General features: G+C 40.4%; 2 protein-coding genes across 4 annotated transcripts; one reads left to right on the top strand and one right to left on the bottom strand.

Moving 5' to 3' along the window:
* Nucleotides 1-22: 22 nt before the first annotated feature.
* LOC131354214 (MOB-like protein phocein) lies at nt 23-10750 on the bottom strand. Of its 3 annotated transcripts, XM_058391590.1 has the most exons (9): nt 10592-10750; nt 9114-9275; nt 4906-4968; nt 2629-2729; nt 2489-2531; nt 2259-2345; nt 1403-1482; nt 1067-1178; nt 23-229 (listed from the first exon to the last, which is right to left on the bottom strand). In XM_058391590.1, the coding sequence occupies exons 1-9, from the start codon at nt 10592-10594 to the stop codon at nt 98-100; spliced, it is 783 nt and encodes a 260-aa protein (XP_058247573.1). In that variant the 5' UTR covers nt 10595-10750; the 3' UTR covers nt 23-97. The 3 variants fall into 3 exon arrangements, with proteins under 3 accessions (XP_058247573.1, XP_058247571.1, XP_058247572.1); XM_058391588.1 differs by lacking the exons at nt 9114-9275; nt 10592-10750 and adding an exon at nt 5718-5845; XM_058391589.1 differs by lacking the exons at nt 23-229; nt 1067-1178; nt 1403-1482; ... (2 more) ...; nt 2629-2729; nt 4906-4968 and adding exons at nt 8647-8838; nt 8941-9030.
* Nucleotides 10751-11151: 401 nt separating this feature from the next.
* hspd1 (heat shock 60 protein 1) lies at nt 11152-16496 on the top strand. The gene is made up of 11 exons (XM_058391584.1): nt 11152-11302; nt 12454-12629; nt 12949-13284; nt 13398-13493; nt 13703-13796; nt 13885-14053; nt 14167-14266; nt 14353-14598; nt 14681-14855; nt 14957-15135; nt 15294-16496. Exons 2-11 carry the CDS (start codon nt 12456-12458, stop codon nt 15447-15449), a joined length of 1725 nt encoding a protein of 574 aa, XP_058247567.1. The 5' UTR covers nt 11152-11302; nt 12454-12455; the 3' UTR covers nt 15450-16496.
* The last annotated feature ends 499 nt before the right edge of the window (nt 16497-16995 follow it).

Raw genomic sequence — 16995 nt, 5'->3', positions numbered from 1 at the left:
AACCTTTTCCATTTTTTCTCTCTTTGTGGATATAAGGAGGGGGGGAAAAAAACAAGTGTGTGCGCCAGTTTTTCAGGATGCTCTGCAGAGGTGGAGGTCAGGCTTCACTCTCTCCTGCTGACCCGCTCTGGTTCTCCTCCTCCATGATGGGCACAATCAGATTGTCCTTGGACATCAGACTGTACTTCATCACAAAGCGGGTGAAGCGGTGACACAAAAACGTCTCATTCTGCATATGAAGTGAAGAAGAGGATGGTATAAATTTTCATACTATTTTCATTCCAGTAAACATCATTAAGGGATGTTTTTTCCAAAAAGTATATAAACACTGATCAGGCATAACATTATGAGCACTGAGAGGTGAAGTGAATAAAACTGATGATCTCCTCATCATGGCACCTGTTAGTGGGTGGGATATATTAGGCAGCAAGTGAACATTTCGTCCTCAAAGTTGATGTGTTAGAAGCAGGAAAAATGGACAAGCGTAAGGGTTTGAGAGAGTTTGACAAGGGCCAAATTGTGATGGCTAGACGACTGGATCAGAGCATCTCCAAAACTGCAGCTCTTGTGGGGTGTTCCCGGTCTGCAGTGGTCAGTATCTATCAAAAGTGGTCCAAGGAAGGAACAGTGGTGAACCAGCCACAGGGTCATTGATGCACGTGGGGAGCAAAGTCTGGCTCATGTGATCCGATCCAACAGACGAGCTACTGCTCAAATTGCTGAAGAAGTTAATGCTGGTTCTGATAGAAAGGTGTCAGAATACACAGTGCATGATGGGTCAGGGCTGTTTTGACAGCAAAAGGGGGACAAACACCAATACTAGGCAGGTGGTCATAATGTATGTTATGCCTGATCGGTGTATTAAACTATGATTAGAACAAGATGGACATGCTAACTAAAGCATTCAGATACTGTCTCAGGATGCCACCTACTGATCAGGCTAAAGAACACCATTTAAACATGATTTCCTTCCATTGTCTGTACATGCAGCATTTCCTGAGCCATTTAAGTAGAAACAATGTCAACACAAACAAATTTATTTAAAAATAAAATAAAATCTGCTGACCTCATATGTGTCGAATATTTGGCGATGATGAAAGTAAGCATGGGAGAAGATCCTGTAAATTCGACGGCAGACGGAGCCTAGCTTCGCCACTGACGACTCCTTAATGCTGACGCTGTACACAGAACACATTATTAATGAGCACAGCATGCCTCCAGTAGTATAACTTACAACAGAAACGTTTTGCAAAACAAACTAGATTACAGGAACATTGAAATATGCCACTGAGTATGAATACTAAAGATTTTGCCATGTAAATTTTGTAAATAAGCAGCGTCAAACCCGTTTATCCACAATCCCTAACTCAGTGAATGGCAGCTTTTGTGTGGAAGCACTCACCGGCTAGGGAAATACTTATTGCTGTTAAGAAGGCATGCTGCACCGTCCAGAGTGTGCCTGGTGTAGTCGATTGCAGGACACTGAACAGGAGAAAAAGAAAGATGTGACTGTTAGAAAGTGATCCATTTTTTGTCTTACGTTATAGTTTTAAGCACTGCAGTGGTATCACTGGGCGAAAGTCATACATCACAGAAAGTCATAGACGTTTACTCTCATAAGGAGATGATTCAACAAGTGTCCTTTTAGTCACAGACATTGGGGAGTCTTTATCAGAGAGCAAAGAGGTCAGGTGTGTCCGATACAGAAGACTCATCATAAGGCACCATTTCGAACGGTTTGAGTCTTCATACTGTACCACATGTCCAGATTACTGATATATGGTACAATCACTAAGCCTAAAGCCCTTTAGTGAATATCCCATGACTATCCCAGCCAATTCTTGCTAGAAATTAAATTTCTACATGTCTAAAAGGAAAGGAATAATTGATAGATTTCTTCATGTTGGTGTGGTTTTCTTATTTCATCATAGGGCAATATTCACAGAGTATATTCCCAGGATGTGCTGCACATCCACAGAGAACCTGACTTGGACAGATCGACTAATGGAGATGATGTGTTATTTTTGTCCACAAACTGCTCCCTGTTTCCTCCACTATTACACAGACTGGCTTGGACACTGCATAATGTACATGTAGCACTGCAACAATATATGTATGTATCCTGATGAAGATGTCCAAGAAGGTAGCATTCCACACAAACATTATTTTTGGACAGGAGTCATCCTTACAAATATAGCCATAGTAGGTATCATTTTATGTTTCGGACACCCCCTTGGAGAGGCACACATTATACTCACTTCTTTTGGAGTCTTGTGGGCGGCACACAGAAAGATCCACTGCTCGGTGGCAGTCATCTGGGTACATGTGTCTGGGTGGCACTCGCTCTGCCCGGAGAAAGAGACAAACAGTCAGCATACAAAAGCACACAATTGTGTCAGCATGGGCGATGGCATTGTTTTTAAACTGTTTGTGCGGTACCTGATGACTGAGCACTAATTTATATACTGTTTAAACACATGCAGATTACCTGGAGTTTAACAGCCAAGCCGTTGAGTTCCAAACAAAATTGCCTAAAAAAACCCCATAGATTTAAGGTCACTAAGACAAAAGGAAAAACAAGACTAGAAACAGACACTTACACTGTCTGCCATTAAAAGTGAAAGTTACCTGAGATGTTCGTATTTCCACACTCCCTCATCCTGTCCTTCTGGAGGCTCCAAGATCTTCTCTATGTTGGAGCAGTCGGAGCGAATGTTTTGCTGGATATACTAATGAAATCACAACAGAGACTTTGTTATCACCTTCTGACATCATAACACAGGCATAAAGTGTAAAATAAAGCAAGCGCTGTTACAGGAAAATAACCAACAACAGTGTGTGACGTGGCACTGTTACTATCATGTTGATTACTTTGCTATAAAAGCACAACCTGAAGGATTTTATTGCTCTTATACCATAAACATTTGCTAAATATTTTTATTACTTTAACAGTTTATGATTATACTTAAGGTTGTGGGGTGATTAGCTTCTATTTCACTTGATGGAAAAACACAGCCTGTTACAGAGAAACTGTTGAAAAACTTAAAGCAACAGCTTTACCCTGGACTGTTAACAACTGCTGGCATCAGAGACTCCTTCCAAAAATGTTTAACTGTCTCCTCAAAGAAAACCTCATCATAATCAACAGTTTATGCTTTGCTTTGTTAAACAAAATACTTTATACACTCTCCATGCACAGCGCTTCCTGTGAAGAAGCCGTTACGATAATAACAATAACTTAATACCACAAGTGCATTTATATAAACCTATCAATCATGTTACAGCAAAACATTGTGCAGTTATGTACAATTAACCCACAACTTCTAACTGGGTTTTCCAAGTAGGATCTGGGGATGCCTATGAGTCCAAGAAGCACATCCAGAAGGCAAAATACTTAAATATTTTGTTGCAGTGGTGTAAACCACAACCTACATGATCAAAGTTATTATATATTTAGGGGTCCAAGCAACAAAGTCCAATCAGGGTTAAGGTCCAGGAATGGAAAGCTTTATTGCTATAAAACAATATTATTGAACCTTATTGAAAAAATGCTTACAATATGTGGAATTTGTTTTACATTATCTCTGGCTACTAAAAAAAAATTTAAACCAATCTTCTAATTAACCATAATGGAGATTTATTGTTTAATGACACCTAGGTAACACCCTGAAAAGTTATTTCTCACTTAGAATACATTAAAGCATGAGTGCCCTTTACAGAGCCCTGACCCTGATCTACTAGCACTGCTCGACTGCTCCCACCATCTCTCAGGGTACAAGGTAGATATTTATCTACTCTTCTCTGTTCTGACACTGAGGTGGTGGAATGAACGTCCCCTAGATACCCATACAGCCGAGTCACTGACCGTCTTTAAATGACAGATGAATACCTACCTTTTCCTGAAGCGCTCAAACTAGCTCTTATTTTTTCTTGTTTGTTTTATGTATTGTTGTATGTACATTTAAAACACTAATTTCTGCAGGCACACTCCAAAATATAGCGGAAAGTCTTCTCAGAAGAGTGGAGCTTATTATAACAGCAAAGAGGGACTGAATGTGGTACGGGATGTTCGACAAGCACATATGGGTATGATGGTGAAGTGTCCACAACCTTTTAGTACGATGGCTGAGGAATGTAAAACAAAATATCAAATCCAAAAACACAATGACAATTTAGACAAAACTTAAAAGGTAGGTAAATTTTGCGAATGGAATTCTTAACACTGATTGGACAAGAGATCTGTCACTCAAGATACACGGAAGTCCAGTGTGTATATGAACAGAGCTCTGCTCTTATAGCGCTCCTTACCTCGTTTAATCTGGAATGGTTTGGTCTTTGAAAAATACCTGTGTTCTTTAGGTGTGTTTTTAGAAATTGCACACTAATCGTTATGCCATGATACGCTATCAGTATATCCAAAATCACGCCATATGAATGTCCTTCCTCGAAGCAGCGCTGAATGGATTCCACTTTCTTAGCAATATAATTATTTATGTTTGTTATTTTCTTTAAAAGATTTAATGTTGCACTATCTAAAGAATGATTGAAAGTGAACGCAGAACTCCACACATGTACAGGAAATCAAGTTAGATACATAATTTACTATTTCTTGTATATCTTTACCGATCTGCAGTAAGAATTCCATTCACAAACTATACCTACCTTTTCCAGTTTATCTGAATTGTCCTGTGTTTTCGGATTTGTTGTTTTGTTTCCTGATTTGTTATTTATTTTGTTTTCTGATTTGTTATTTCGTTTCTGATTTATTATTGTTTCCTTATTTGTTATTTTTTTCTACCTCTCGGCCACTGTATTTTAATATGTATTTTATAGTGTACATCCATCAATTATAAGCAAGCTTGCACAAAACAGCATCAGAGTCTCAGTCCTGAGCACAGCGCCCACCTGTTGCACTGCCAGAGTGCTGTCCATCTCCTCAAAAGACTCATCTGGCCAGCTGTAGAAGTCCTGACAAAGCAGAGAGGACACACTGCTGTAACGTTAAATGCTACAGAATAAGCATGGAAGAAATGTGAAGTTTTATGACATACTAAAACACCATTAAAAGCCACAATCGTGTAATACCTGAGCCCACAGTTTTAATGCAGTTAGTGTCTGTCTCGCTTCTCCGTGTATGTGGATGAGAGCACTAGCTGATGTTATGACTAGCTGAATGTCGTACAATTAACTACTTTTCAGCACTAGTTTATATTAAATACATATTCAAAAATGTAAATCTAGGTCTACTACGATCCGAAGCCTTATATCAACAAAGTATTTGACACCGCGGACACACTGGTGTTATTATTATACAGCAAACTAGTGCTGTGTTTTGAATATGGCCAAGTTGTTTGTTTATTGCTCGTGCACAGCTAAGTGGCTAATAAGTACAGCAAGATAAAGAGTATTAGGTCTGACACGACTAGATGAAATGAAGGCATTTTTTAAAAAAAAAATCTGATTATTGATCATCACTTTAATAAAATTAAAGTGGAAAGGGAGTGTCATGGAGACATTTAGTTTAGCCAGTGATTTGAGCAAAACCCAATGAGCAGGCTAGGCTGCTAACGTTAGCGAGACGTGTTTCAAGCAATTTCGCACGAGATACCTAGCCACCACAGTAACACTACCTTCGTCAAGGTTAAATTGTATAGATGTTTCCTCAACTGGTTTCTTGGTTAAAGGTTTGTCTGAATATAATGCAGGAGATGGTGTACCTTCGCCTTGGTTCCCGGTCTGTTCCTCCTCAGAACGGTTGTGCCCTCCGCCATGACCATCTCGACCGACTTAATGGCGTGCGCGCGCCTCTAGCGGTCGCCTCTGGTACTGCAACCGCTCGTATAATGGCATCGGTGTATGCATTACATTCTTACAGGTAGTGTGTTCGAAACGTCCAGTAAAATGGCGTCGAAAATTGATAAACACGACAGAATCCAGGAGATTTCTCCAGGTACACTTTCATGATGTGAAAATGACGTTCATCCCATAAGTGTACAGTGACTGCGAAGACAGTGAATGTTCACTGAAACCAGTTTGTGACATGCATTATCATGCTGGTATTAGCCATTTGTGGTTGGGTAAATTGCACCTTACACCCAGTGTTGGGGAGTAACTAGTTACATGTAACGGCGTTACGTAACTTAATTACAAAATAAATGTAACAGTGACTCGTTACAGTTACTTAGAAAAATATGTAATTAAAATTACAGTTACTTATGAAAATGTTAAAGATTACAAATAGAGTTACATCTGAATATTTTCTTTAAAAAACTAGGATATGTTAAATGATATTAATTTGTTTGTTAAAGCGGTGCTATTCTGATGATTTTGATTGGTTCTCTGGTTTGAATTTGCGGCACGTCTGCCAATTACGTTAATCCACATTGCCTCGGAAAGCTTTAGGCCACTACACTGTCTGAGAGTTACCACCATGGCGAGTGATAAAAATGCATTTCAGTCCTGGAAATTTAAAAATAATTTCATCCTAAAATCCAATAAAGGCGCAAATATAACAGTTCAGTGGGAAATTAGTTTGCCGGCTGTTAAAATGCTTTCAGCATCAAAGGCTTCAATGTTGAACCTGAGGAAGCATCTGCAGGTATGTAACCTAGCCTTTCTTTATTTTACAAAATATTTAAAATGTAAAATTTTTTGTCATTATTGTGATTGTACAGAAATAAAAACAGACCCTTTAGTTTGGAATGATATATTACTCGTTTCTGTTTAATAGAAAGTGACGGAGTGGTCAGTTGATTTACTGTAGCTGCTATGTGGGGAAAAAATCCACTAAAACGCGCCTGCGCATTCATCGAGCCCATAGAGTACTCAAGACCTGTATTCATAACATTCAGAACTAATTAGCTAGTCTGCTAGCCATGGGCATCGCTAGGCCATTTCTGCTCAGCCCCCCTAAAATTCTGCGATTCTCCATAAATTGTACACGAATAAGTGATCGCCTCAGTACGGAAGCCCAGAGAGGACATGTGATATTTTTTTTGCTTTTGTTTTCTCGAGATCACGACTTAATTTTCTCGTGATCTCGAGATAACAAAAGTTGTTTTCTCGTGATCACGACTTAATCAGAACCGCGGTGAAGTTAGTTTGATATTCGGACATTAGACAGACAATCGGAACTGGTAGTTTAGGGACCGTCGACAAATTTCTGTACGACTGAAATGTGGTACTTGTTACTTAACTGACTGCGTTCCCCAGTTATTCTAATTTCTTCTTAAATATACATATGGCATGCGGCACTGCAAAGAGCATTTGTTTATTTATAAATAAAAACAGTAAACAGAGTTGAGTTACTACTGTAAGGTTAACCCTGCCTGCTATAAATGTTTGGAAATGATTTAGTTGAAAATATCCGTTATAAGCTTAAAAGTAATCAAAAAGTAATTAAATGTAATCAGTTACTTTACTTTTGTAAAATAATTGAAAAGTTACACTACTTATTACATTTTAAACAGAGTAATCTGTAACCTATTACATTTCCAAAGTAACCTACCCAACACTGCTTACACCTTACATGTAGGGATGTGGTAGCTAAATGGTTGTGATACTGCTCAGAAGGTTGTGACTTCGAATTCCAGATCCACCAAGTTGTCACTGCTGGGCTCCTGAGCAAGGCCCTTAACTCTCAATTGTATAAAATGAGATAAAATTGTAAGTCACTCTGGATAATGAAATGTAAATGTACACAATTGCACCACCTCCAACAGCTTAGACTGTTGACACATGGCAGGTTGGGTCTGTGGATTCATTCTGTTGGAGCTAAATTCACAGCTAACTTTACATTTATCCAATCGTCATCTGTCCAGTTTTGGTGAACCTGTGTCCACTGCTGCCTCAGCTTTCTGTTTTTGACTGACAGAAGTAGAACCTGATGTGGACCATCCACCTCATGGTTTGACATGTTGTGCATTCTGAAATGCTTTGCTGCTCACCACAATTATACAGAGTGGTTATCTGTAGCTTTTCTCAGCTTGTCCCTCTGTGGCCATTCTCTACTGACCTCCACTGAAGGTGTGTCTATCTACAGAACTACTGCTCAATGGATTTGTTCATATTTATTGCACCATTCTGAGTAAACTATAGAGAATGTTGTAATCAGCAGTTATAGAAATACTCAAACCAGCCTATCTGGCACCAACAATTATGCAATGGGTCAAAATCACAGAGCTCTTACTCTTACTCACACACACGTACACAGTGTGTATCAGTTAAACCAGTAGTTATTTATGCTAAATTATTTTACGTCAAGTTTTTTGTGCTAAATTATTTATTAAATGACCCATTAGCTACACCGATCTATAATGTTAAACTTTAATACGAGGAAGTTGAACATTTGCATATGTATGGGTATGTGTAATATGTATAATGTTAATTTAGTTTAAATCATTTAATAAAGCCATAAAGATGCTTTACATGGAAATAAAGATGTGCCCTGTGGAGTAAAATCAGAGACAATAGAACCTGAATTTGTTTTAAAATAATTAAAAGTTACATTGAAATCTTTAAATATTTTTGAAAATATACTAAAATTTCAAGTAGCTGAAAATGACCACAGCATTAAACGGGCAGAAATGCTGAATAAGAACCTTACAACACATTTCTACAGTCCCAAAGTCAGACAAGACATCAAGATTTCCCCAAATTCACTTTATTAATGTAACAAAGTATGATCAGAATTATTTACAATTGACAACATAGAAAAGAAACCAAAAAAAGTCGAGACAACCACTCCTCGGGGATGATAAGCATGATTATAACAGACACTACCAGGAATTACTCAACATATTTTCCCAGAATATCTGCATCCCGGAACAGGTAATAGTCCTAGGATTGAAAACACCAATTATTAGAACAGATTTTATGAATCTTCTTGAAGACAATCAAACTAATTATTTCCAATGTATCACAATACAGGAAGACATGTACCTTATCATCAAGAACCACTTTCGTGCCTCCGTATTCTGGTAGTAGAACCTTCTCTCCAACTACCACGCTGACAGGCGTGACAGTTCCAGTCTGAGGGGGGGAAAAAGCCAATGATATGATTTTACACATCTCTCAGCACAAAAAGGCACAAACATTTTTGAGATGATAAACACCTTGTTGGTGGCGCCAGGTCCCACAGCCACCACGGTGGCCTGAAGCACTTTGCCTTGGGACTTTTCTGGAATCATGATGCCTCCTTTCGTCACGGTCTCTGCTGCCAGACGCTCCACCAGTACTCGGTCGAACATGGGGAGAAACTTTCGGAAAGCCTTAGCCTAAAGGGTAAAAGATGATAATGCATGATAATGTTCATCCACATTAGCGCCTGCAGAGGGCACTGTAGAATTACACACATTCATTCATCCCTCTTGATAAAGTAACAGCTTTATCCTGGTCCCAGGAACATTAAATACAACCTGCATGGGACACCAGTCCATCTAAGTGGACCCCCTCTCCCACCCTTGCATCACAAGCTGCTTATTCTACTGAGCTTAACTGTGAAAAACCTTAAAGAATTAAACTGCCATTGAAGGAGAGATTTGCAACACCAGCTGCACTTGTGTCCATGTCCTTGAGTGAAGGTCATGTGTGAGGGAGGGGAGGATCAAGGACAGTACTGTGAAGGGAGTAAGGGAGGAGGGACAGAATTTGGAGGCTTTGTAAATGTTTACCAATCTGGTGAAGGACAAAGGACACTGACACTGGAGATAATGATGTAAGGCTGAAGCAGACTGAATTTTCTGAAGATTTCTGGAAAGAACCGGATGGTGAGGCGAGAGGAAGAGGAAATCGTAAAGTCTCAACATGTACATTCATTCATTCAGCTCTTTTCATCCAAATGAACTTCCATGCACACAAGCCAGTTGAGATGCATGTGCTCCATAACTGTTTCAGGAATAATCCAAGAGCTGTAGAAACTCTACTTAGTTTTTCATAACCAGTTAAATGTGAGCAGACAAAGGAAAATACTAAAGCGTTTAAAAAAAAAGTGATCCGATGGTCTCTGCATCAGAGGCGATGCACAAAAGACTCCAGGATTCCCCTCACGTGCTCTGCGACGCGACGTGACGTGAAATAAGCCGGAAGTGGTTACAGATGGACCTCGCGCACATAAAACTCACCTGTATACCTGCCTTTTTGTCTTACATGTGTCAGGAAATATTACAAAAACTAACAGACATCACTGACCATGTGACAGCTGATCACCGTGCACAGATTAGCATTAGCTAGCTAGATTTTTTAAAAGTCTCCAAGCGTCAGAGATGTGTTGTAGTGAGCGAGCTGGCAGTCCGGTAGCTTAGCTGCAGAAGCAGGTTATAAAATCAAGGACGCATACCAGTCTGCTAATCCATTACACCCATGCTAAATGTGTTCAGATCCTATCCAGAAAGTTTTCTAACCTCAAGAACATATAAAGCGTTTTATCAGCAATATGACACGTTACTGATGACCTTGCCGGTACATCATTATAGCACTGCACGTGAACTTGATAGATATGAGTAGAGAAGGAGGGAAAAAAACAGATCCTATTTTTTTATAGTCAGATTTTATATCTGAAAAACGAAGTCGTGTTGAAATAGTAAGAACTTACCATATCTGCAGTTAATCTTTAGCAGCTCTAGGTCCTGTGTGTGTGTGTGTGAGAAAGAGCAAAGAGAAGCGAGTGGCACTGAAGAGACCCACGTGAAGAAAGCTCTAGAAGGCCAACGCGCATGCGCCGAAGTGCACACTGCCTGAAAAGAATTTAGTGCAGGATTTCTATAACACTCCGTCTCTACAAAATGATAAATCTATGCTTCTATTTCAATTTATATGAAAAAATTAGTCTAAAATATATTGCAAAAAAACGAGCCATTCAACAATGCGAAAACATTAATTTAACCAGTGCACCATTTACAGTGATTACCCAATGTCAACCCCTGACCTCGCTTTTTTTTTCTCCAATAGCGTTTGCGAAAATTCTGGAAGTCCTGGCCCGGGAACGAGCATAAATACTGTTTTATTATTGAATAGTGTGTAATAAATCGTGTAATTTGTATGTTTTTTGTTTGAATATGCACACAAGAATAGAATAAGACATGACTAATAGAAGTTTGTGTTTTTATTTTGTTTCAAAAAAGTGTTAATTATTAGTAACACATGTGTATTCAGGTTTCGGGGCGGGCCGGTTTGTTACCCGGATGTAGAAGCCCATGTGCGTTGCAGTGGAGCTACTTGAATTGCAGCAGCAGCTTCAGTCCTTGCGTTAGATCACTCTCTCTCTCTCCTTCAGCCGTTTGCTTCGGTTCCAGTCACAGCTAAAGTAAGTTTTATTGCGTTTTCACTTTATATACATATCTATTTTATTTCCCCAAAGAGTACAAACGACATTCATTGTATAGATCGTTTAAGCTTTGCAAAAGTATATAAAAGCTAATAGTAGCAGCAGCAAACTTCTAATATAATGTGTGATGAAGTCAAGGCCATGTTAAATAGACAGATTAATGAGACTATGAACTCAATGGGTCTTCCATATTAAAGATGTGCTGCAGGATCGCGAGCCTTGCTTAAATGACCATGATTAAGCAGGTGAATAACTGACCATGTTGAGAAATGGACCCTAGCTAAAACGCAGTTAACGTGGGCCCAATTTAACAAATGTTAAATACTTTTCAATAGATTTGATCATGGATACTTTTACTGATTGTGGAAGTCTTATGCACGATTATACAACCCCATTATTCTGTTCCTTAGCTAGCTGACGAATTTGAATTACATTACATTTGTTTATTTATCTAGACTAGACGCTTTCATCTAAAAGACCTTTGCTCTAGATCTCAACACTGACATCCTGGGGATCTGAACCCATAACCATCTGATCACTGTTCCACAACCTGTTCTGAGCGAGCATTTCTACTCAATATTAATGTCGGCTAAGCTAAACGTGCTATGCTTTCTTCACCATGCTAGAGCACATTTAATAATATTATTGAACCTTTATAAGCCTGTCGTGATGCCGGGGTGTGTGTTCGGGCTAATGTGAGGCTGTTAAACAGCACTTCCGGTGCCTGTTGCCATGAGGACGGTGAGCTTGACCTTGTGACGCGTGACCTGGACACACGTGGGACAGAGGGAACCACATGAATGATCCATCCTGTCGTTTCTAGAAATCTCTGAGACAGTGGTGTATACAGAAGACTTTATTATCAGAATTGGAAATTAAGGACAGAGTGAATTGATTTAATTTTAGTGAGAATTCTGTGTTTGGTTTTCTCATCAAGGAGAAAAAGATTCCGCTTCCCTCAAACCAAATAACTTGCAGTTCCTTTCAGTACCAGTGGGGGCGCCATGGGACGTTTCTGACTTTTGTGGTCACGTGACTCGAATTTCGCTTCAATAGAGTTCAAGGATAAAGGTGGGTTATCTAAAATTGTTCAGATCTGACAGACTCGGTTCTTTGTGATGTGTTTTCAGAGATGCTCCGCCTACCCAGTGTGATGAGGCAGATGAGGCCAGTGTGCAGGGCTCTAGCTCCACACCTCACCCGTGCCTATGCCAAGGATGTAAAGTTTGGAGCTGATGCCCGGGCGCTCATGCTCCAGGGAGTGGACCTGTTGGCAGATGCTGTGGCGGTCACTATGGGACCAAAGGTTAGCTTGTTTGTTGTGGGGGGGAAAAAAGCTAAATTATGTTCTTAAATACACAAGGGTAAAATTTTCACATAACATGGTTGAAGCTTAGCTTGTGTTTTTATAATAAATCATTAACATGATTGTATAGTACTGTTTAATACCGGTCAGAATTAATTGTAGAGTATTCAAACAATGTTGTATAATATGGTACAAAAATATTGACTGGGTAGACTTTATTGTACTTCCTTTTCATACAGTTGATCTGTTTCCAGAATAGCTTGTTGGGGGGAAAAAAAAATCTTCAGGTATATGTTCTAATGTTTTCATCATTCATCAGGGTCGCACAGTTATCATTGAGCAGAGCTGGGGCAGCCCAAAGGTCACCAAAGATGGAGTCACGGTTGCCAAAAGCATTGACCTTAAAGACAAGTACAAAAACATCGGCGCCAAGCTGGTGCAGGATGTGGCTAATAACACAAACGAGGAGGCGGGTGACGGCACCACCACCGCCACCGTACTGGCACGGGCCATTGCCAAAGAGGGCTTCGACACCATCAGCAAAGGTGCCAACCCCGTAGAGATCCGCAGAGGAGTCATGCTCGCTGTAGAAACGATCATCAACGAGCTCAAGAAGCTCTCCAAACCAGTCACTACACCCGAGGAAATCGCTCAGGTAAGAGTTTGAATGTATAACATCATTAACAGAAGGGAGTCTGTTCTGTCCAGAGTGAGAGAATCATTAATTTAGCCAGTGGATTGTAAAGTATTAATCCTTCATGCTCATAGGTGGCCACTATTTCTGCCAACGGAGACAATGAAGTCGGTGCAATCATCTCCAACGCTATGAAGAAGGTGGGACGTAAAGGAGTGATCACTGTAAAGGTACACATTTCCCAGCATGTTCAATTCAATTCATTTGTATAGTGTTTTTAAACAATGGACATTGCCTGAAAGCAGCTTTACAGAAGTATAGAAACATGGAATAAAAATTATAAAGGTTAAATTTAAGTTACTATTAACTTTAGTTTAAGTTTAGATCAGTACTTTTGTGTTGAACATTTTTCCTGACTCTTGATTTTTCTGTCATCCAGGATGGCAAAACTCTGCATGATGAGCTGGAGATCATTGAAGGCATGAAGTTTGACCGTGGATACATTTCACCCTACTTTATCAACACAGCTAAAGGTCAGAATATACAGGGTTCAGTCCTTGATGAAACACATCTGATATAAAAACTCTCCTTCACTCGGTATCTACTGTTTGATCTCTTCAGGTCAGAAGTGCGAGTTCCAGGATGCCTACGTGCTTCTGAGTGAGAAGAAAATCTCCAGCGTCCAGAGCATCGTGCCAGCCCTGGAGATTGCCAACCAGCACCGTAAACCACTGGTCATTGTGGCTGAGGATGTTGATGGAGAGGCCCTTAGCACACTTGTCCTCAACAGGTTTGTCTATTTAAAATCTTGTTACTAAATACCACTTTAATTCCTATCCCTGTTCCTAAAACTGTCGTGTTAATTATAAGAATCCGGCTGTAACATGTATTTAACTCCTCCAGGTTGAAAGTTGGACTGCAGGTTGTTGCAGTAAAGGCCCCAGGCTTCGGAGACAACAGGAAGAACCAGCTGAAAGACATGGCAATTGCAACTGGAGGAGCTGTATGTGTTTTAATCCAAGACTTAATCTTCATGTCTTCTAGATACAACTGTGCACAGTTACCATATTTGCCTTTGTGTTCATTCAGGTGTTTGGCGACGAGGCTGTCGGTCTCGCTATCGAGGATATACAGGTGCACGACTTCGGCCGTGTGGGCGAGGTGGTCGTGACCAAGGATGACACCATGCTGCTGAAGGGCCGTGGCGACCCAGCTGCCGTTGAGAAGCGTGCTGCCGAGATCGTCGAGCAGCTAGAGAACACCACCAGCGACTATGAGAAGGAGAAACTCAACGAGCGCCTGGCCAAGCTCTCTGACGGAGTGGCTGTACTCAAGGTAAGGAGGCAGGCTCAAGTGTTTTTTTGTCTATTTAGCTGCCACACAGTGAGGTACGATCAGTTTATCTGCCTTGTTATAGGTTGGTGGAACGAGCGACGTGGAAGTGAATGAGAAAAAAGACAGAGTGACTGATGCTCTGAATGCCACTAGAGCTGCTGTAGAAGAGGGCATTGTTCCTGGAGGCGGCTGTGCTCTCCTGCGCTGCATCCCTGCACTGGACACCATCAAACCTATCAATGAGGACCAGAAGATTGGTAAGTCTTTTAAGAAAAGCACTGAATTAAAAGTTGTAGTACAGTTGTAGTGTTTGGTCTCGCACTCAAACACAATACATGTACAAAAATGTCTTCCTCAGGTATCGACATCATCCGCAGAGCACTGCGCATCCCTGCTATGACCATTGCTAAGAACGCAGGAGTGGAGGGTTCTCTGGTGGTGGAAAAAATCTTGCAGAGCAGCCCAGAGACTGGCTATGACGCCCTTCATGGTGAATATGTCAACATGGTGGAACGAGGAATCATTGACCCTACAAAGGTGTGTTAGAAATGTTAGCTGTCAAATTAAAAAGAACATTTTTTTTGAGTGCATGGCAAGAATGAGCCCTGAACACACAATGCAGGAAGCTCTGTTGCCCTCTGCTGTGAATGGAAAGATGTTGCAGATGTGCTAAATCTCTTTGGCTCCCCCTGCAGGTCGTCAGGACGGCACTACTGGACGCTGCTGGTGTTGCATCCCTGCTCTCAACGGCAGAGGCTGTGGTCACAGAGCTACCCAAGGAGGAGAAGGAAATGCCAGGAGGCATGGGAGGAATGGGGGGAATGGGAGGCATGGGTGGTATGGGATTCTAAACTCCGCTACGACAAGTGCCATACAGACTTTAAGGTAGGGAGGGTGAGGGCAGGGCACACAGGTTGACCCTTCCCTCGCACCTCTTCACTTGCCCAGGAGTGTGACAGTACAGAAGAAATGGATGACCCTATGCCCAATTCTTCTATATAAAAAAAAAAAAAAAAAGGAAAAAAAAAAAAGTCTGATCTCACCTCTCCACTTGGGGCTGAAGCTGACCTGACCTTGTTGCTCAGAAGACAAACATCAAGTGACCAGACTCTGCCTGTGTGATCAGTCCATACTCAACATGCTCAGTTTAATCAGTGGTTAATACGAAAAGCAGCTGGAATGCTCTTTTAATGCATCGAGTGAATAGTTTTGCTAAAGCTGGAGTTCTTGTTGCTGAATGTGATCACGCTAAAAAAGCTTCGGCACACGAGTTGAAATCTGCATTTAAAATGGAAAACCAGTGTGTTGAGAAACTCGAAGCAGATGTCAGCAAATTCCTTTTCTTTGTTTTGTGTTCCAGTTTTGTCTTTTTGTGTGTGTTCATGTCATGTTTACACCTGTTCTAAACATTCATGTCATTTATGACTATTAAAAGTATCTCACTGAAGACTTGCATGCTTGGGGTTGTTCCTGAAATAAACTAAATTAATAATAAGAGCTGCTTGTATAGAATAGCAGACAACACAGCTGAGAGTGTTGAGTGTTTAGAGGCCTAGATTCTGTGTCACTTGTCTTTGTCTGATGAGTTTTGGGGGAAGGTTAACGTTTCTTCAGCTGTGACTGGAGCTCTTGGAAATGGATATTGCATAAACTTGTTGCACAGCAGATTTAAAGAAACAGTACACGAGCATAACACAATGCACGTCCTCCTCAGTATGTCGAGTGACGGTATTAAGACTGCTGTTCAGCCTAGAACAACCTTTATAGTGAATAATCCTTCAGTTTATTTTCCAAGTAAAGAATGTTACTTTACAAATATGTGACAGTAATCAAATGTTTTGTACAATACTTAGTAATTGTGGGTTTTTTTTAATTTAATAAAACATTATGTTCCAAAAGACCTGGAGTGCTCAAATTAAGATTCTTCCCTCACAATAATCTCACGTGGGTGTTGTGTGTTAAAACAGTAGACTTGCTTTTAACGGGTAGTTTGGCATTTGCAGGTTTAGTAAAGCTTGATGAAGGCTCAGTGTCTATAACAATCAGCTTCTGTGGAAGTCACGGATTATACCAGTGATTTTCAACCACTGGGCCGAGGCACACTAGTGTGCCGTGAGAGATCTTCAGGTGTGCCGGGAGAAATTTATCCAATTACACTTAATTTGTCCAAAAAAATTATTTTTTTTAGTTACTACAAATAATTTACCATTGTTGAACGCCTGTGCGTGCGATGCAGTGACTGGCAAAATAATGAAATACTCCTCCACATGAGTAGGTAGCACAATAATGACCTTGTTAATTTATGACAGTAACAAGAAAGCAGACGTTTTTGTACACCTGTATGAACACAGAAATTTTAATAAAAAAACCCCCACAGTGGTGTATGAGAAAGCCCAG

The sequence above is a fragment of the Hemibagrus wyckioides genome, linkage group LG06, assembly GCF_019097595.1.
Source record: "Hemibagrus wyckioides isolate EC202008001 linkage group LG06, SWU_Hwy_1.0, whole genome shotgun sequence".
NCBI classification, from domain to species: Eukaryota; Metazoa; Chordata; class Actinopteri; order Siluriformes; family Bagridae; genus Hemibagrus; species Hemibagrus wyckioides.
The sequence above is the reverse complement of the archived record's forward strand: the minus strand, read 5'-3'. Positions and strand labels throughout refer to the sequence as shown.

Bases quoted from the DNA above. Each gene is read 5' to 3' on its own strand.
- LOC131354214 (XM_058391590.1), bottom strand. The intron at 2,532-2,628 runs GTAACTTTCACT...GGGTTTTTTTAG, and splicing joins TGGAAATACGAACATCTCAG to GCAATTTTGTTTGGAACTCA. The intron at 1,483-2,258 runs GTGAGTATAATG...TCTCCTGTTCAG, and splicing joins CCCACAAGACTCCAAAAGAA to TGTCCTGCAATCGACTACAC.
- hspd1 (XM_058391584.1), top strand. From the start codon at position 12,456: ATGCTCCGCCTACCCAGTGTGATGAGGCAGATGAGGCCAGTGTGCAGG. The intron at 14,267-14,352 runs GTATGTGTTTTA...GTGTTCATTCAG, and splicing joins CAATTGCAACTGGAGGAGCT to GTGTTTGGCGACGAGGCTGT. The intron at 14,599-14,680 runs GTAAGGAGGCAG...GCCTTGTTATAG, and splicing joins ACGGAGTGGCTGTACTCAAG to GTTGGTGGAACGAGCGACGT.